Source organism: Oncorhynchus mykiss, chromosome 12 (assembly GCF_057628025.1).
Source record: "Oncorhynchus mykiss isolate SJ-2025 chromosome 12, ASM5762802v1, whole genome shotgun sequence".
Lineage (NCBI taxonomy): Eukaryota > Metazoa > Chordata > Actinopteri > Salmoniformes > Salmonidae > Oncorhynchus > Oncorhynchus mykiss.
In genome coordinates, this window is record NC_143033.1 from 46939598 (window position 1) to 46960828 (window position 21231).

Here is a 21231-nt window from a genome sequence, read left to right on the forward strand (position 1 = left end):
GGGACCCTCAGGATGACAAATCAGAGCAAGATTACTGAATATAAGTATATTGTTTACTTTCAGAGGTGAATGTATCAAACCAGTTGCTGTGATAAGTTTTTTGTTGTTGTGCACTCTCCTCAAACAATGGTATTTTTCCACTGTAATAGCTACTGTAAGTTGGACAGTGCAGTTAGTAACAAGAATTTAAGCTTTCTGTCCATATAAGACATGTCTTCTTGTTACTTACAACGTCATGCTAATCACAACCGTCCCGCAGGGGGGACACTGATCCTGTAGAGGTTTTAAAATTGCATTGTTTCAAAATTGCATTGTTGGTTAAGGGCTTGTAAGTAAGCATTTCACGGTTGTATTCGGCGCATGTGACAAATAACATTTGAATTAATTTTAGCGTCAGAGCTGGTGTAATAGGTTTCCACCTTCCTCCTAAATATTCCTTTTGCGTGTTTGATGTGTTGTTGGAGGTCATAGCAGGCTTTCTTGTAAGCGTCCGTGTCCCGTTTCTTGTAAGCGGTAGCTCTAGCCTTTAGCCCAGCGTGAATACTGCCTGTAATCCATTGATTTTGGTTTGGATACGTTCGTATAGTCACTGTGGGGATGACATTGTCTATGCACTTACCTATGTACCTACATCGATTCGGCCAAGGTCAATACTTGTAAATGAAAACATTTCAATTATTAAATGCTCACCTTGTACCTATGTTTGTGCTCTGTACAATGGTTCCTCCTGTGAAAGTTGCGCCATACTGCAGCACACCTTGCGGGCTGCCGCAGAACTAAATGGCACGTTATTTAAGTGTCAGCCATTATTTCCATTAATGCTAGTTAGTGATAGTTTGACCACCAGAGGGAATCTTTGAGAAGCATTTCACAGTCTTTAATATTGGCTGTACAAGAGAATTTAAAACCTTTTTTGTAAGAACAGAGTATATGAGATTGATTTTAAGAAATGTTGCTTAATTAATTTGATAAATATTATGGTGTTTCTATTACAAGAAAAATGAAACCCTCAGAAAATGTGGCGCTGTTCAACCTGACCGGTCGGGAGTAGGCTACAGTACTAAGAGTAAAATAATAACATGTCCACACCCTAATTGTAGTCTAACCAATACCCAAACAGAGATTCAGTGAAAATAAAATTTAATTGATTTATCAAGACCAGTTGCCATGCTTGTCTTAGAGCAATGTGAAAAGGTGCTGAAATAGTTGACCACACGCAGGTAGACTATTGCTTCAAATCCTATTGCACTGCATATTATACTGACATTATTATTGCTATATTCCACCCTATATTCCACACGTCACTCTCTCTCGCACATACACTTGCTGTCTTGACCTCTGAATGCTCGGCTATGAAAAGCCAACTGACATTTTCTCCTAAGGTTCTGACCGGTTGCACCATCTATAACCACTGTTTATGACCACATCTATGAATGTTTTGAACAGCTTGAAAAATGATCTAGCCTTCATGGCCATGTACTCTTATAATCACCAACCAGTTTGGATTTAAGTATAACTTTTGTATGACTGACTCCTTTAGTGAGAGGTCTAATGCGTTAATATTTAATTATTTCTGCCATGTGAATTCATATTCATTATATAAATAGGCCCATGTGCACCTTGATATTGGGGGTGCGCCATGCAGCCGTGCCTAATGGGGAAAGGGGGGATGGAGCCGGTCGGGCACAACCCAGGCGACATGGCGATGCAGGGATCGGAGCTCCTGTGAGAGCCGAAGCCACCCTCCCGACCCAGAACCCCACGCCGAGGGAAGGGAGAAGCGGAGGATGTGGGTCCTCAGAGAGTCATAGATACTCCCGCCGTTTATCCGTGCTTCATTGGTCTGTTTCGCTTGATGGCCCTCCGATCTGTACTTGTTAGATGGCCCTCCGACCTGCAACCGTTTTCTACGGTTATATACAGTTGAAGTCGTAAGTTTACATACACTTAGGTTGGAGTCATTAAAACTTGTTTTGCAACCACTCCACAAATGTCTTGTTAACAAACTATAGTTTTGGCAAGTTGGTTAGGACATCTACTTTGTGCGTGACACAAGTAATTTTTCCAACAATTGTTTACAGACAGATTATTTCACTTATAATTCACTGTATCACAACTCCAGTGGGTCAGAAGTTTACATACACTAAGTTGACTGTGTCTTTAAACAGCTTGGAAAATTACAGAAAATGTCATCATGGCTTTAGAAGCTTCTGATAGGCTAATTGACATCATTTGAGTCAATTGGAGGCATGGATACATTTTTCTGCATCATTTTTGGACAGAAAATGTCGGATTTTTGCAATGTTACGTAGATGGAAAAAAGCTATCCTTGAAACAGTCTTGATATGTTCATCAAAAGAGAGATCAGGGTCCAGAGTAATGCCGAGGTCCTTCACAGTTTTATTTGGGACGACTGTACAACCATCAAGATTAATTGTCAGATTCAACAGAAGATATCTTTGTTTCTTGGGACCTAGAACAAGCATCTCTGTTTTGTCCGAGTTTAAAAGTAGAACGTTTGCAGCCATCCATTTCCTTGTGTCTGAAACACAGGCTTCCAGGGAGGGCAATTCTGGGGCTTCACCATGTTTCATCAAAATGTACAGCTCTGTGTCGTCCGCATAGCAGTGAAAGTTAACATTTATGTTTTCGAAAACAATAGTGGTCCTAAAACGGAACCTTGAGGAACACCAAAATTTACAGTTGATTTGTCAGAAGACAAACCATCCACAGAGACAAAATGATATCTTTCCGACAGATAAGATCTTAACCAGGCCAAGAATGTGGTGATCGATGGCATCAAAAGCAGCACTAAGTTCTAGGAGCACTGGGACAGGTCTGACGCCGTTAAAAGGTCATTTGCCACCTTCACAAGTGCAGTCTCAGTGCTATGATGGAGTCTAAAACCAGACTGAAGCATTTCGTATACATTGTTTGTCTTCAGCAAGGCAGTGAGTTGCTGTGCAACAGCTTTTTCTAAAAATGTTGAGAGGAATGGGAGATTCGATATAGGCCGATAGTTTTTTATATTTTCTGGATCAAGGTTTGGCTTTTTCAAGAGAAGCTTTATTACTGCCACTTTCAGTGAGTTTGGTACACATCCCGTGGATACCGAGCCGTTTATTATGTTCAACATAGGAGGGCCAAGCACAGGAAGCAGCTCTTTCAGTAGTTTAGTTGGAATAGGGTCCAGTATGTAGCTTGAAGGTTTAGAGGGCCATGATTATTTTCATCATTGTGTCAAGAGATATAGTACTAAAACACTTGAGTGTCTCCCTTGATCCTAGGTACTGGCAGAGTTGTGCAGACTCAGGACAACTGAGCTTTGGAGGAATACGTAGATTTAAAGAGGAGTCCGTAATTTGCTTTCTAATGATCATGATCTTTTCCTCAAAGAAGTTCATGAATGTATTACTGCTGAAGTAAAAGCTATCCTCTTTTGGGGAATGCTGCTTTTTAGTTTGCTTTGCGACAGTATCAAAACTTAATTTGGGATTGTTCTTATTTTCCTCAATTAATTTGGAAAAATAGGATGATCGAGCAGGAGTGAGGGCACTTTGATACTACACAGTACTGTCTTTCCAAGCTAGTCAGAAGACTTCCAGTTTGGTATGGCGCCATTTTCTGGCAGCTTGCTTCAGAGCTCGGGTATTTTCTGTATACCAGGGAGCTAGTTTCTTATGACAAATGTTTTTAGTTTTTAGGGGTGCGAATGCATCTAGGGTATTCACAAGGTTAAATTGAGTTCCTCAGTTAGGTGGTTAACATATTTTTGTCTTCTGACATTCTTGGGTAGGCAGAGGGAGTCTGGAAGGGCACCCAATAATCTTTGGGCTGTCTGAGAATTTATATCACGACTTTTGATGATCCTTGGTTGGGGTCTGGGCAGATTATTTGTTGCGATTGCAAACGTAATAAAATGGTGGTCCGATAGTCCAGGATTATGAGGAAAAACATTAAGATCCATAACATTTATTTCATGGGACAAAACTAGGTCCAGAGTATGACTGTGGCAGTGAATAGGTTCGGAGACATGTTGGACAAAACCCACTGAGTCGATGATGGCTCCGAAAGCCTTTTCGAGTGGGTCTGTAGACTTTTCAATGTGAATATTAGTCACAAAAATTTGAATATTTTCTGCTATGACTACAAGGTCCGATAGGAATTCAGGAAACTCAGTGCGGAACGCTGTATATGGCCCAGGAGGCCTGTAAACAGTAGCTATAAAAAGTGATTGTGTAGGCTGTATAGATTTCATGACTAGAAGCTCAAAAGACGAAAACTTCATTTTTTTTTGTAAATTGAAATGTGCTATCGTTAATGTTAGCAACACCTCCACCTTTGCGGGATGCACTGGGGATATGGTCACTAGTGTAACCAGGAGGTGAGGCCTCATTTAACACAGTAAATTCATCAGGCTTAAGCCATGGCTGTCAGGCCAATCACATCAAGATTATGATCAGTAATTAGTTAATCGACTATAACTGCCTTGGAAGTGAGGGATCTAACATTAAGTAGCCCTATTTTGAGATGTGAGGTATCACAATCTCTTTCAATAATGGCAGGAATGGAGGAGGAGGTCTTTATTCTTGTGAGAGGCGAACACTGTCATGTCTAGTTTTGCCCAACCTAGGTTGAGGCACAGACACGGTCTCAATGGGAATAGCTGAGCTGACTACACTGACTGTGCTAGTGGCAGACTCCGCTAAACTGTCAGGCTGGCTAACAGCCTGCTACCTGGCCTGTACCCTATTTCATTGTGGAGCTAGGGGAGTTAGAGTCCTGTCTATGTTCGTAGATAAGATGAGAGCATCCCTCCAGCTAGGATGGAGTCCGTCACTCCTCAACAGGCCAGGCTTGGTCCAGTTTGTGGGTGAGTCCCAGAAAGAGGGCCAATTATCTACAAATTGTATCTTTTGGGAGGGGCAGAAAAGTTTTCAACCAGCGATTGAGTTTTGAGACTCTGCTGTAGAGCTCATCACTCCCCCTAACTGGGAGGGGGCCAGAGACAATTACTCAATGCCGACACATCTTTCTAGCTGATTTACACACTGAAGCTATGTTGTGCTTGGTGACCTCTTGACTGTTTCATCCTAACATCGTTGGTGCCGACGTGGATAACAATATCCCTATACTCTCTACACTCGCCAGTTTTAGCTTTAGCCAGCACCATCTTCAGATTAGCCTTAACGTCGTTAGCCCTGCCCCCTGGTAAACAGTGTATGATCGCTGGATGATTCGTTTGTAAGTCTAATACTGCGGGTAATGGAGTCACCAATGACTAGGGTTTTCAATTTGTCAGATCTAATGGTGGGAGGCTTCGGCGTCTCAGACCCTGGAATGGGAGGAGTTAGAGGCCAGAGAAGGCTCGGCCTCTGACTCCGACTCGCTGCTTAAAGTTGCACTTAGCCATCCCGGATCCGGGATCGTGAATACAGACTCAAGCTCATTACCATAACGCAACGTTAACTATTCATGAAAATTGCAAATGAAATGAAATAAATATGCTAGCTCTCAAGCTTAGCCTTTTGTTAACAACACTGTAATCTCAGATTTTCAAAATATGCTTCTCAACCATAGGAAAACAATAATTTGTGTAACAGTAGCTAGCTAGCGTAGCATTTAGCGTTAGCATTAGCATTAGCATTCAGCAGGCAACATTTTCACAAAAACCAGGAAAGCATTCAAATAAAATCATTTACCTTTGAAGAACTTCAGATGTTTTCAATGAGGAGACTCTGTTAGATAGCAAATGTTCAGTTTTTCCTGAAAGATTATTTGTTTAGGAGAAATCGCTCCGTTTGGTGCGTCACGTTTGGCTACCAAAAAAACCCGAAAATCCAGTCATCAAAACGGCAAACTTTTTTCCAAATTAACTCCATAATATCGACTGAAACATGGCAAACGTTGTTTAGAACCAATCCTCAAGGTGTTTTTCACATATCTCTTCGATGATATATCGTTCGTGGAAGTGTGCTTTCTGTCCTGAATCCCAGGAGAAAATGCCCGCAACTGAAGATTACGCACCAATTTAGACAAAGGACACCGGGCGGACCCCTGGAAAATGTAGTCTCTTATGGCCAATCTTCCAATGATATGCCTACAGATACGTCACAATGCTGCAGACATCTTGAAGAAACGACAGAAAGTGCAGGCTCGTTCCTGGTGCATTCACAGCCATATAAGGAGACATTGGAAAACAGAGCTTCAGAAATTCTGCTCATTTCCTGTTTGAAGTTTCATCTTGGTTTCGCCTGTAGCATGAGTTCTGTGGCACTCACAGATAATATCTTTGCAGTTTTGGAAACGTTAGACTGTTTTCTTTTCAAAGCTGCCAATTATATGCATAGTCGAGCATCTTTTCGTGACAAAATATTGCGCTTAAAACGGGCACGTTTTTTATCCAATAACGAAATAGCGCCCCCATAGACTCAACAGGTTAATGAGGAGAACCGGTTAAAAGTTCCTGTCAACTGAATGAGCGACAAAGGTTGAACATTCCTACAGCATTTCCCTCCAGAAAGTTGTCCGGCTGCGGGGACCGTGTGAGGGGATTTATACTACTATCTGTACTTACTGGTGGCACAGACACTGTTTCATCCTTTCCTACACTGAAATTACCCTTGATCTGCAAAAAGCCAAAGAGCCCAGTCTTAAACATATGATGGGCCTCTCTTAGTATCTTTCCTAGAAAACCCATTTGGATTTAGATACAATGAAGGCTTTAAGAGAGATGTTTTATTTTAATAGTTTTATAAATTATAAATATGCTCATTTATCTTTATCTGGTTTGACATTCCAGATAAAGTTTTTTTTTCTATCGCATGATTTGAAACAGGATTCTCCTGGAACCATGAACAAATATGTAAACTGCGATATCACTAGAGAATTCATCTGGGTATTCTTCCCGCAAATAGATAGAATCTTGAAACCGTGGAGAGGCAACTTTGCTAAGTTTTTGATCAACATTTATTGTTGCAAGATCGCTCTACTTTTTCGGGATAAAGTTAGTATCTTTTTCGACTTAACCATCTGACCATTTAACCAGGCGAACACATGACAATTTAAAGTTTGTATCTTTTAGAGGCCTAATCCGTAATATAGAGTACACTTATTGTAGTTGGGTTTTAGTCCAGAGAAACTGGAGAAATGATCTATGTTCACATTGAGGCCCTTGAAGATTGAGGACTCATGAGAACTTGAATTATTGGCATAGATCGATACTTTTGTTTCTAAGCCGTTTTAGCCCCTTAATGTTATCATTAGCCATAATGCTAAATAGTTCAACTTAACAGTTCAATGGCCATAATAAATAAGTATGCTGATAGAGGGTAACCTTGTTTTACGCCTCTTGACAATTCAAAGTTCTCAGAGAAGTAACCATTATTTATTATTTTGTTATACCTGACTTTTAACCATTTTATGAGAGATTCTCCAGAATGTAAAAAAAATCCAGGCACTTATAAACATATTCTAGATGTACTGTATCAAATGTTTTCTGAAATTACGCAATAAAGATTATATCTGGTTTCCCTGCATTCTCATAGTTTTCCATTATTTCTAGTGGATGTCTAATGTTGCCTTCAATTTATCTTTTATATACCTTTTAAGAATCTCATCTGATCGTGATGAATAATATCTGGTAGGGACTTTTTGGTTCTATGAGCAATACAAGAGAACATTTGTTAAAAATATTTTGCTTCCTCATGCAAGATCGCTGTTGGTGAGATAAGGATTTCTCCATCATTTAACAATTTTTTTGTAAGTTATTTTTGGTCACGTTTCTATATTGAAGGTTTAGGAAAAACCTTTGATGCATTTTTTTGGCATTCTCCATCAAATATTCTCTTTTTTATTTTTTTTATAAATGAAAGCTAATATTTCCTGAATAAATCCCTCAAAGTCCTTTTGTTTTGCCTCTAGAATATTCAGTGCTTCTGTATTATATGTATTTTCACCATTGATGTGTAATTTTAGATTTTCTATTTCTGTTGTAAGTCTTTTTTTTTATTATGAATGCCTTTCATTTTTGTTAAGAAAGTAGTGGTTACATTTTCCAAAAGCCAATAATTTTTACCACTAAACAGATACACTACAGTTGCCATGGGTAACCACTGATAAACACTGACCACATCTTGCCATCCTCTTAGTTTCACTTCCTTCTATGATAGACCATGAACTAAAACTAGGACTGTGGGAACTGGACACACAAACATGCATGTACACTCACACACACTCTCCCTCTGACTTTCTCTCTCTCTCACTCACTCACTCACTCACTCACTCACTCACTCACTCACTCACTCACTCACTCACTCACTCACTCACTCACTCACACTTAGAATACACCTACTCTTCTCTTCCCCCCCACTTCCTACCTAATTCCTCTCCTAACGTGTCCTGTGTTATGTCACGTTATATCTAGGCTATGAAGGAGGAGTACAGCAGGAACCCCACAGCGAAACTACTGAAGGACATCCAGGAGGCCAAGAAACACAGTCCTATGCTACGTGGCCAACTCAGAAAGGCCACAGGCACACCTCAGGTATACCCACCTACGTATACACACGTACATATGCTCACACACATGTACGTGCATATGTATACAAACACACTCTCTCTCCCATAGACACAAACACTCTCTTGCTGTCTTCATCTCACAGGTACATACACACTCTAAAAGGGACAGCGCAGTTACTGCCTGGCCTACCACCCATTTATAGTAGGTGTGTGTGTTTTCAGGATGGCTCCCTCTCCCCCTGGGATGGTGAGGGGGGGGCCGATGGAGAGCAGACCCCCTCCTCGCAGGTAGAGAGTGGCAGCAATGGAACCTGGACCAATATCACTGTGAGTCAACCTGGCCAATTAGCCTGTCTTATTATCACCACCAGACAGACGCTCCATGTCTACTACGTGTGAATTGGCATTCTCAATATAATACCATTGTACTGGAATAAATAAATAAAATAATCATCATATGTTTTATTGTCACATACACCCAATAGGTGCTGTGAAATATGCCTTATACAGGGTCAGCCAGGCAACCCTGGAACAAATTAAGGTTAACTGCCTTGCTCAAGGGCACATCGACAGATTTTTCTCTGTATTTCAGGTGTCTCTCAGTCCCCTCCCTGAGAGTCCGTGCCAAAGAGAGACCCTCTGCCATAACCCAAAGACCACCCCCCGAGACAGCCTCAACTCCTGCCCCTCGCCTGACGCCGAGGACACGCCGGACTTGGTGAGACACAGATGCGCACACACACACAGTATATTTGTATATTCCCAAAACTAGATTTAGAAGGAAGTCATGCTCATGTCTGTGTATGTGTGATTCAGAACTGTAACTTCCAGTGTAGTGTGGGCAGCCCCTTGACCTGTCTCAACCCCCAGATCATCGGAGCAGAGGATGACTACTTTGACACCGAGCAGGAACAGGTACTGGTGGACTAGTGCTAGACTGCTGGCTAGCTGTCGTGTCTGTCTGGCTCTGACTGTCTGGCTCTCTCTGACTGTCTCTGGCTGTCTATCTCTCTCTATCTCTCATTTTGTGCCTGTCTGTCTCATTCTCTCGATGACTCTCTCTCTCTTAGCAAGCCTGGGAAAATAAAGCCAAGCCAGTAGCGTGAGGCAGCTTGATGTAAAAGTACACCCCCGGACAGGATGCTAGTCTGTCACAGCGCCTTACCGCAATCCATCTCCTTAATGCTGAATGCCAAGCAGAGCGGCATCAGGTCCCATTTTTATAGTCTTTGGTATGATTCGACTGGGGATAAAAACCGCCAACCTCTCAATCTCAGGGTGAAAACACTTTAACCACAAGACAACAGGGTTGGTATCTCTCTCTTACTCAACCATGTCTGTTGATCTCTACCCTGTCTCCCTGTCTCTCAGATCAATGGTCAGTGTTGTTGTTTCCAGAGTATAGAGTTGCTCAAGTCTCGGCCCGCTCACCTGGCCGCCTTCCTCCATCATGTGGTCTCTCAGTTTGACCCTGCACCTCTGGTAAGACCACCACATACATACACACTCACTGTACATATACACACGCGCGCACACCAAGGTTATTAAAGTGTTGTGTTTTTCTATTAGATTCTCTAGTTAAAATGTATCAACATATATATATATATATTTTTTTTATATTATTTAGTTTTGGTGTTAGGGACATAAAGCATGCGTGGAAGGCTAGGAACCATTTGGGTTGTATAGTTTGTGTGTTTTTTTGAGATGTCACTTCTTTCAACGGGGGGGCAGTAATACATAACGTGACGGGTCATGTCATAGGTTAGGTTAGCCCTTCTCATGAATCCAATACTACATTGGACTCATTCTACTTCCCTTTTGATTAGCTGAGGTGGTCTGGTCGAATGTAAAACGCTCTTTCTAGACACATTATCTTTGGTTGCGATATGGAAACTTGGAAACTTTTTGGAAACTTAATTTAATTACTTAACTTAATTATGATCCCAAAATAACTTTACGAATACAAAAGATACACTTACTGTTAGCTCTTTTACCACAAATTTCCACTGATGTTCTTTGTGTAACACGGAGCACAGTAAGTGCATCTTTTGTATTTTTAAAATAATTTTGGAGTGATATGAAAGTGGAATTTCTGACGGTTAACAGACGCCTCACAAGTCCTCAACTGGCAGCTTCATTAAATAGTACCCGCAAAACAGCAGTCTCGACGTCAACAGTGAAGAGGCGACTCCGGGATGCTGGCCTTTAATCATCACAAACATTTGGATTAGCTAACACACTGTGCCATTGGAACACAGGAGTGATGGTGCTGATAATGGGCCTCTGTACGCCTATGTAGATATTCCATAAAAAATCTGCCGTTTCCAGCTACAATAGTCATTTACAACATTAACAATGTCTACACTGTATTTCTGATCAATTTGATGTTATTTTAATGGACAAAACATTTGCTTTTCTTTCAAAAACAAGGACATTTCTAAGTGACCCCAAACTTTTGAATGGTAGTGTATACATTGGATCTATATTGGATCCAGCTACTGTGAAAAGTTTGGATGTGTGTAAAACCCTCCGTAGTCTGCGTTGTTTTAATATTTTCTACCCACATAAAGAAATGATGGTGCCTGTAAGTGTGACATAGCCTATTTAAAACAAGTTGTTATTTTGTTTAGAATTTGATTAAAATTATTATTTAATCTTGCTTATTGGCATGTAATTGACAGTAGGCCTAGCCCCTATACCATGCGATTTAATTAGAACAATGTAGACTGCAAATGGGTTAAAGTTAACGTATTTAGCAAAGATAGATCTACATTTTGTTATTTCCTTACTGTAACCCATTTAACAAACTATAATGGAATAACATTGGAATTGTGGTTGATTCCAAAGCAATACATAAAAGACCGCAAGTACACAACTTGAAACAACCACATATGTGACAACATTTGAAATTGTGTTTTTTACATTGGATAAAAGTACAGACTCAGAGCTAGAAAATGGCATGTCATATACTGCAGTTGAGGAACAATGGGAAAGTTATTCTGCTTTGAAAGTTGAAAAACTTGTATCCCCACTTGTGAGAAAATGTCTTGGTACTGGAGAGCTCTTCTTTTTCTACACACATTCAGCATCGTTCACACCCTCTTAAGCCGTGACCCCACCCATCTTTTTAAGGATTCACATGTTAGGCCATGTGGTAAACACACGCTATATCAAATCTAAGTTTATTTGTCACATGCACAGGATACAGAAGGTGTAAACGGTACAGTGATAGTACTTGTGAAAAAATGGCGCTGGAGCAGAAGGCAGGCGTTTTACGCGCCCCCAACCGATTGTGTTTTGTTTATTTATCTGTGTTGTTTGTAACTTATTTTTTAAAAATTGGGACATAATGATGCCACTACCGTCCACACGAAAATAACTTCTAGACATCAGGACTGCGATTTTCTCACCACGGACTATCAGAATCCTTTTACTTCTTCAACGACTCTGACGAGCCCGAGGCGGACGATATACGGCTCCCTCGGGAACAGGCCCTGACCCCAGTGATCTGCATGAAGAGGAGGCGGAAAAAGAGTGTGTATGTGCCAATAAAATTGATTAATTATTGGGAAGATTAAACTACCAACGGGACATTAAAAACTGTAACATTTTATGCTTCACGGAGTCGTGGCTAAACGACCACAATATAAACATACAGTTGTCTAGTAAGACAAGGGGCGGCGGTTTATGTATTTTTGTAAACAACAGCTGGTGCACGATATCTAAGGAAGTCTCGAGCCATTGCTCACCTGATGTAGAGTTTCTCATGATAAGCTGCAGACAACATTACCTCCGAGAGAGTTTTAATCTATATTCTTTGTAGCTGTCAGAGGCTGGCACCAAGATAGCATTGAATGAGCTGTATTCCGCCATAAGCAAACAAGAAAACGCTCACCCAGAGGCGGTGCTCCTAGTAGCTGGGGACTTTAATGCAGGGAAACTTAAATCAGTTTTACCTCATTTCTATCAACATGTTAAATATGCAACCAGAGGGAAAATAACTCTGGACCACCTATACTCCACACACAGATATGCATACAAAGCTCTCCCAAAAATTAAAGCAGGAAGCACCAGTGACTAGATCAATAAAAAAGTGGTCAAATGAAGCAGATGCTAAGCTACAGGACTGTTTTGCTAGCGCAGACTGGAATATGTTCCGGGATTCCTCCAATGGCATTGAGGAGTACACCACATCTGTCATTGGCTTCATCAATAAGTGCATCGATGACGTCGTCCCCACAGTGACCATACGTACATACCCCAACCAGTGCATCCACACTGAGCTAAAGGCTGGAGCTGCCACTTTCAAGGAGCGGGACTCTAACCCGGAAGCTTATAAGAAATCCCGCTATGCCCTCAGACGAACCATCAAACAGGCAAAGCGTCAATACAGGACTAAGGACGTGTGCAGAAAGTAGCCCATCTGTCGATAGCGCCTGCTAAATTCAGGGCATCAATGTTGTTGAGGAAATTAGCAACTTTTGTGGGTCTCAATGGCTAATGTTATGTCTTTCAAAAACGGCTTGGTAGAAAGGACTGTCACACATACTTAACAGCTCACGTTATAGACAGAAGCGAAAAATTAAGTCACATGAAGTTTATTAAGTCACATGACAGGCATTCCTGCCCAAAAACGCATTTTGATAAAAAAATATGTATGTTCAAATGTCGCTCCTGTGAAGTAGTGATGTGCGCCATATGCCTAGTTTCCTGAAACGAGTCACATATTTCACCATGGAGTACGTTCTGATTGGCCAATGAAGTGCCTAGCCTCGACACACCCACAACTTGTTTATTCATCACAACCCAGCCCTTTCACCGCAACGGCAGCAAGTGCACCGAAAATTGTAATAGTGAAAATGGCTAAAATATTTCTGACACAGTGTTACTGCCTGCGCTTAGATTTACCATTGTGTTAGGTTTGTTTAAATAGAGGCCTAGGTGTTCAAAATTCTGGTAACTGTCATAAAATAAAATGAAAATCCAGAAAATATGGTGACATTTTGCATCCCTAATAAACAATACAGCAGTTACTCTCTAGCACTTTGGTATTTAAGACCTAACGTTGTCCTTGTCCTCTCCTAGCTGTGCTACCTTTACGCCGACCTGTACAAGCAGACCAACTCCAAAGAGACCAGACGGATCTTCATGGATTTCTATACTTTCTTTATGGACCGAGCAGCGGTAAGACACACATGTACACATACATTATGTGGGAGCACACGCAAAGGCACGCATGGACGCATGCAATTACACATGCATACAAACACACTAGCGGTTAGAGAGGCGAGCCTGCAACCAGAAGGTTGCCCGTTCGAATCTCTGGATCCGACGGGGAAAATCTGGCAGGAGATGAGCTGGCAACCGGAGGATTGCTGGTATCAAACCCGAGATGTCATTGCCTGTCGTTGTGCCCTTAAGCAACACACTTAACGTCCCACAGCAACAGCTCCCCCGCACCTATGATTTTCTGGACAAAATGTTCAAATGACATCAGTTTGACCGGTTGTAAGGAAATAGAAAGCTGTGAAAACGACCCAACATGTTCTGATAAGATTTAAGTTTGGCTTGGATGCATATTTTATGTGTGGTTGAAATACTATCAGCTGCTAATAAAGATAGCACCTCTACAGATGGCATCTAACTGCGCATTCACATTTTCTCAAGATGCTGAAAGAAAGAAATCATATTTCTCCACTGCTGTTCCAGAGTACATTTTATTTGCCTACATTTGGTATATAATTTTACTGCAAGAAACGCTTACTTCTGTAGGATCCTGAGTGGCGTAGCGGTCACTGCTCGAGGCGTCACTACAGACCCTGTTTCGATTCCAGGCTGTATCACAACCGGCCGTGATTGGGAGTCCCAAAGGGCAGTGCACAATTGTCCCAGCGTCGTCCAGGCTAGGTTGTCATTGTAAATAAGAATTTGTTCTTAACTGACTTGCCTAGTTAAATAAAGGTTAAATCAAATAAAAATATTAACACTATGTTAGAGGTTATAGACCTACAATCAGTGTCCAGACTTCATTTTCCATTTAACCGATCTGAACAGTAGGCTATAGTTTCCTTGACGTGCCATAGGCCTACTTGAAGTCCCTGTCTTCTGACTGTCTAATTTGTACAGCACCTCACAATCATCACACATAACATAGCCGGCAATGCTATCATCCTCTTTTACCACTTCACCAAATCTTTTCCAAACATTATTTTTCTGGCCCTCCCTTCACTTTATATTCAACTCTCCATTTCTCAGCTTTTCTCTTATTCAAGCAAAGACAAAGTTATTTTTTAGCCGCCGTGGATTGACGTTAACTTTTTCTGCCCGTTCCCAAAAGTATTTGGCAATTGGCTTGCAGGCTATTTGATGCACGTACTGTTAGGCCCTAAATCTTAGGCTTATGCACTGGTACCAGATAGCGTCACATAATTAAAGAAATGTAGCATACAGATATAAATAGCATAAGAATGATACATTTATGGACTTATTAAGGTATTATTTTAAGGTATTTCTCTTTATTCAACCCGCCAGCCAGCCACCCACCCTTCATCCACACAGTATTTCATGACCCTAAACCCTCCCCGCGGATATAACCGCAGGGACGGTGGATTATGAGTCAACCCGCACATTACTAGCGTGTGTGAATTAAAAACCCAGCACCATCCATCAGATCCTCTTTTCTGCTCTTCTGTCTTCTCTCCAGTCTTCCTTATGTTGCTTGAGGAATCTTTGTCCACTTAGGTGTGAGTGTGTCTAGAGAGCCAAGTTCCTTTACTAACGGTGTGCTTCTGCTGATCTGCAAGATGCTTAGTATTCTGTTAATTAAATGTACAGTCTTTATCTGCTATGCTGGAGGCAAAGGAAATTATATTTGTGTTTGTTGGGATTGAATTGCTGAAAGTCTCTATTCTTTTTGTTTTGGTTAGATATTTGACTATTTTTCCCTTGCAGAATCTGAAAGTAGCTGTGCCTGAGTCTATTGCCTCTGAACTAGGTAAGCTGTTTCAACCCTTTTTGTTTTCATATAATCCTTTCAGGTCTTGTATAAGTTTAGCAACAGTTATAGCAATACAGTTGTGTATCGTCTAGTGTAATTGATTAGAACATTTCCAAAAAAGGAAGACTGTGTGTGTGTGTGTTTGTGTGTGTGTGTGTGTGTGTGTGTGTGTTGGCTAACATGCTGTTGTGTGTTCCCAGATCGGCGGAGACCTGAGCTGATCCCAGAGGAGCTACACAGACAGTACACACAGCTGCTACAGGACACACTGCTACCAGACATCCAGGGGAACCTAGAGGACTTCAGGTCACACACACACACACGCATCTAGACAGACACATGTACACCAGTGGCGGTCAGTGCCGTTTAAGATGAGGGACGACATTTTATTTTCATGAGCATGGCCTTGTTTCTATTACAGCATATTGGATGACTGTCATTCAAATTCAAATCAAATCAAACTTTGTCACATGAGCCGAATACAAGAAGAGTAGACTTTAACGTGAAATGCTTACTTACAAGCCCTTAACCAACCGTGCAGTTCAAGAAGATGAGGTAATTTTTACATGTAGGTGGGGGTGAAGTGACTATGCATAGATAATAAATAATTATAATAATACATTCCATTCACCCAGTTCAATGTAACAGCAATAGGTTTAGGCTACAACATGACACTAACATTTTTCCTCTACCCATCATGAGGTTGCTACAACCTAGCCTATGAATGAAAGTTTACAACATAGGTGCACACAGGTTGTGAGACAAATTTGAGGTGAGAGCCAGTGACACATGGACAGACAGTGAAATTCAATACCACCTTGCACACTCTTGCCTACATCTAACTGATATAGGATGTAATCATTAGTCCAACAGTTGCAAATGAGAGTTTCCATTGGACAATTACAAGTATTTTATTCACATTTTGTTCCGTTTAAGAATTATTTTTTCAACAGCATCGGCAGAATGAATACACCCCTGATCACGCGTAAACACAGTCACGTTGTATTCCTTCTCGCATCTATGTGCTCTCCTCCTCACCTCTTCCCTTCACTTGTGGACTTCAATGCACACCACATCAGCTGTATGTGACCAGGCCAAACCACTACACACAGGCTACATCGTTGTCACCATATTAGCTAAAGTAACATCATAGTCAGCATAGCTATTAGAACTAACTCGTTAGTAAACCTGCTACAATCAGGCAGTAAGCAGTTACTACGGCGTAAAACCTGAAGCTTACCTTGACCTCATAGCCAGCTAGCTAACATAGCATCCCTCTGTTTGAGCAGGGTGATTCAGGAGGCTGAACTAGCTAGCTGCATTTGCTAGCTAAGTAAGTGAAAGTGAAAAAAATGTGAAAACATCTCTCTATATATTTATTTCTCTCTTGCTTCTCCTTCATTTTGGAAGAAATGCATTTGTTCAAAACTGTTCAACTATTGTCTTTCTCTCGAAATCAACTACTCACCACATTGTATGCACTGCAGTGCTAGCTAGCTGTAGCTTATGCTTTCAGTTCAAGATTCATTCTCTGATCCTTTGATTGGGTGAACAACATGTCAGTTCATGCTGCAAGACATCATAATTACTGTATAAGTCTATGAAAAGGGGTGAACACCATGAGCCTCCTAGGTTTTGTATTGAAGTCAATGTGCCCAGAGGAGGACGGAAGCTAGCTGTCCTCCGACTACACCACAGTGCTACCCTACAGAGTGCTGTTGTGGCTACTGTAGATCTTCTTTGCAAAATAGTGTGTTTTAATAAATTATTTGTTGATGTGATTATATTTAGTATATTTACAAACCCACACACACACCATAAATGCACACTACAAACACACACGTGCAAACACTCACTTCTCAATGATGATGTTCACATAACTAATGTATGTATTAATCATTTGTGTGTGTGTGTGTGTGTGTGTGTGCGCATTCGTATCCGTCTGTGTGTCTGCCTGTTTTTGTCTATTCATTTGTGTGTGTCTGCCTGTATGTGTCTACAGGCAAAAGCGCAGCATGGGTCTGACCTTGGCAGAGGGGGAGCTGTCTAAACTGGACACAGAGAGGGTGAGAGACCGCGTGGCGCTGGATAGAGAACGCTCCTGTGCCGAACACATCATCTCCAAGATAGAGGACGTCTTGTAAGTCTCTGAAATACATGCATACACACACAGGGACAGAAACACACACACACATACAGAGACACAGACTTTACCAGCATCATCAAGATTATTGAATGAGTACGGTCAAAGAAAGCTGTTGTCTCTGTTTTCCACTTTGAGATAGACAGGAGGTGAATGTAGTGTACAATTGCTCATTCTTTCTTACACACACATTATTTGTCACACACACACACACACACACACACACACACACACACACACAGTAGCATGAAGTTATCAGCTCAATAAGGATTATCTAGTCTGGTAATGGCATAAGGTGTAGGTTAGAGTACAAAAGTGTGTTGTCTCCAGTTACACAGACACGCACAGCCATTCTGGTGGTTGTTTCCAGGTCAGTGAGTGCTTGCGTGTCTCTGTTCTCCGGGCCTCAAACACTCTGGACTGGACAGATTACAGGGCTGTAGATAGATAGGATAGCCTTTTGAAACTGGCTTTTGGGGTGTTTTTTGATAAGAGAAAAATCCTCAGTCGCTGTGTCTACTTACTGTAGTGAGTTCGAATAGTAGAATACACCAGGTTCAATTTCAAAATGTGTTTGTGCATCAGCAGTTTTTCTCTTGTTATGTCATTCACTGAAAGTCACTCAATTAGCCCATGTCAGCATGTCAGCACTGCCCCAAAAAATGGAGACTTGTAAGTTAGTCTAGCCAGCGATCTAAACTTGGTAATCATGGTTGAATTACTGACTGGGGGCCCCCTTTGATTTTGTTAGCCACTCTCACTCAGATATCACATTAAAAACTGCAAACATTTCTCTCCACCCTATTGAAAAATGTGAAGACTTGCAGGAAATTAACTCTAAAACTTTTTTCTCTCTGCTGTCAAGAGGGGGGCCATTTAAAATGTTGGCCCCTCAACAAAATTTCCCTTAGCGCCCCAAAACGTCTAGGGCCAGCTCTGACTGCATATGCGGTTATGGATGTGGGTACGCAGACCTGCCAGCCACTGCGGCCCCTCATGATGAGTTCAGATTTTTTTGTGGCCCCCACCCCTATCAAAGTTGCCCATCCCTGACATAAACCCATAGGCTAATGGAACTGTATTATCATTGCACCAGCAGACTTCACATATTTTTGTAGCATAAGGGAAGCTGTGTGTGGTTTGTGTGTGAGCGTCAGTTCACCCTGTGTGTGTTTTTATCCTTCCAGGCTGACGTCACAGCCCACAGAAGAGGAGAAGTGGTAAGAAGTGGGATTTTTCTATGTTCCATCTAACTATAACCACATGATGTCAGAATAAGACTTGATAGGTCTGCTGTCATGCTAGAGTTTACTCTAGACAGTGGAAGTAGCAGTGTTGATTGTTGAATGAATTCAAGTGAGTGTGTGTTGTCGTACAGGGGTTGTAGCAGGGTTGGGGCGGCAGGTAGCCTAACAGTTAAGAGCGTTGGGCCAGTAACTGAAAGGTTGATGGTTCGAATCCCTGAGCCAACTAGGTGAAAAATCGATCAATGTGCCCTTGAGAAAGTCACTTAATCTAAATTGCTCCTGTAAATCGCTCTGGGTAAGAGTTTCTGCTAAATGACTACAATGCAAATGTATGTGTTCAATTACTCGTGAAGGTCAAGGTGAATCACACATACTTTATCTGGGCCAGTATTCTCTGAGTAGGAATGCTGATCTAAGATAATTTCGCCTCTTTTGGATAATAATGAATATTATTATATTGACCGGGAACCTGATCCTAGATCAGCACCCCTACTATCAAATGCTTTGTGAATGCGGGCCCTGTTCTGAAGTCAAAGTGTATTGGAATCATGTTCTCTGATACTTGGTTTAATACTCTATTCAGTGATTTTTAGCGAGCTGGACACAGTCAATAAACTGTATGAATGCAGGTCCTTATAATTTCTACATAGTTTCGATTTGGTTTTAGTCATTTTAAAGTATATTGAGTTCCATGAATTCCATCAGCATGTTGTGTATCCATCCTGTGAGAAAAGTTGTTGGCGTGGCACAGGTTACTTTTGCCCAAAAGTATTGCGCTATATATGGAATAGGGTGCCATTTGGGATGCATCCTGAGAGTCTGCCATCAGTGGTTGTCATAGAGTCCTCTCACTCTATCTGCTGGAGATCTCTGGTACTACACACTTTCACTTAGGCCTGGGTCTTGTTCATTAGGCACCAAGTGGAAGAGAACAGACTGAAATGGCAAGGGACTACCTGGTCTTGTCCAATGCAAAAATACAATTTTATTTTTCGGTTGCACTCCCTTATGAACTCGACCCTGTTCTGACATAATTAATCGTATTGAAGAATACGGTGATAGTAAAAACTGATCAGGTCAGGTTTGAAGAAACGTGTCTTAACCTTTTCATTAGATTTTCCCCGAATGTTTTTCTAATGATTGATAACGTGTCATATTATGACTGTTTTCAAAGAGCCTTGAGAGACCTTTATTTATCATGAGACTTTCTTTTAAAAAGTATAAATATTATTGCAGTTAATCAATATGATGGTTGAATGAGTGTAAATTATTTCATATTATTAAGATCAAGACTGCTGTACTGGACCTTTAATGTTAATTGAAAGTGTATTTATGGTAATGTTAACAGTTAATTAAAGACATGTTCCAGAACTTTGGCAAGTATTTATTTTTTAAACCTCCCGCTTTGGGCTGGACGTGTCAATGTGTAGTTAATACATGCAGAATTATTGTCTTACTTCAATTAGCCACAAAATCCCAAGTTTCAAAGCAACTGTTTTTCTTGAAAATGTGCTGCACCATTTTCCCCCATGTGGGCCAGCCCCCTAGCAATTTGAGTTCAACCAATGAGCTTCAGCCCCTCGCCATTAGAGTGAGTAGCAAGATACACATGATGCACCAGCAGCAGAACAAGAGAGAGAGCAATGACATAGTGCACAAAAACTCAGCAAAAAAAAAGAAATGTCCTCACTGCAACTGCGTTTATTTTCAGCAATCTTAACATGTGTAGATATTTCTATGAACATAACAATAATCAACAACTGAGACATAAACTGAACAAGATCCACAGACATGTGACCAACAGAAATGGAATAATGTGTCCCTGAACAAAGGTGGGGTCAAAATCAAAAGTAACAGTCAGTATCTGGTGTGGCCACCAGCTGCATTAAGCACTGCAGTGCATCATCTCCTCATGGACTGCACCAGATGTTCCAGTTCTTGCTGTGAAATGTTACCCCACTCTTCCACCAAAGCACCTGCAAGTTCCTGGACATTTCTGAAGAGAATGGACCCCCTCACCCTCCGATCCAGCAGGTCCCAGATGTGCTCAATGGGATTGAGATCCTGGCTCTTCGCTGGCCATGGCAGAACACTGATATTCCTGTCTTGCAGGAAATCACGCACAGAACAAGCAGTATGGCTGGTGGATTTGTCATGCTGGAGGTTCATGTCAGAATGAGCCTGCAGGAAGGGTACCACATGAGGGAGGAGGATGTCTTCCATGTAACGCCAGCATTGAGATTGCCTGCAATGACACCAAGCTCAGTCCGTTGATGCTGTAACACACGGCCCCAGACTATGACGGACCCTCCACCTCCAAATTG

At 41.4% G+C, this 21231-nt stretch overlaps 1 protein-coding gene across 4 annotated transcripts in view; it reads left to right on the forward strand.

Moving 5' to 3' along the window:
• LOC110538903 (rho guanine nucleotide exchange factor 12) overlaps positions 1-21231 on the forward strand; it is a 119632-nt gene that overhangs the window by 63582 nt on the left and 34819 nt on the right. For 3 of the 4 annotated variants that reach the window (XR_016485095.1, XM_036937653.2, XM_036937654.2), the window contains exons 8-17: positions 8426-8545; positions 8743-8847; positions 9113-9238; positions 9337-9435; positions 9892-10002; positions 13606-13704; positions 15472-15514; positions 15718-15823; positions 17520-17657; positions 18848-18880. Coding sequence is in view for 3 of the 4 variants with exons in the window: in XM_036937653.2 (XP_036793548.1) it covers positions 8426-8545; positions 8743-8847; positions 9113-9238; positions 9337-9435; positions 9892-10002; positions 13606-13704; positions 15472-15514; positions 15718-15823; positions 17520-17657; positions 18848-18880 (980 nt within the window). In the remaining variant the exon portion in view is untranslated. Of the gene's footprint in view, positions 1-8425; positions 8546-8742; positions 8848-9112; positions 9239-9336; positions 9436-9891; positions 10003-11367; positions 12059-13605; positions 13705-15471; positions 15515-15717; positions 15824-17519; positions 17658-18847; positions 18881-21231 lie in introns of those variants that run through there. The other variant, XM_090192588.1, reaches the window with a different exon arrangement.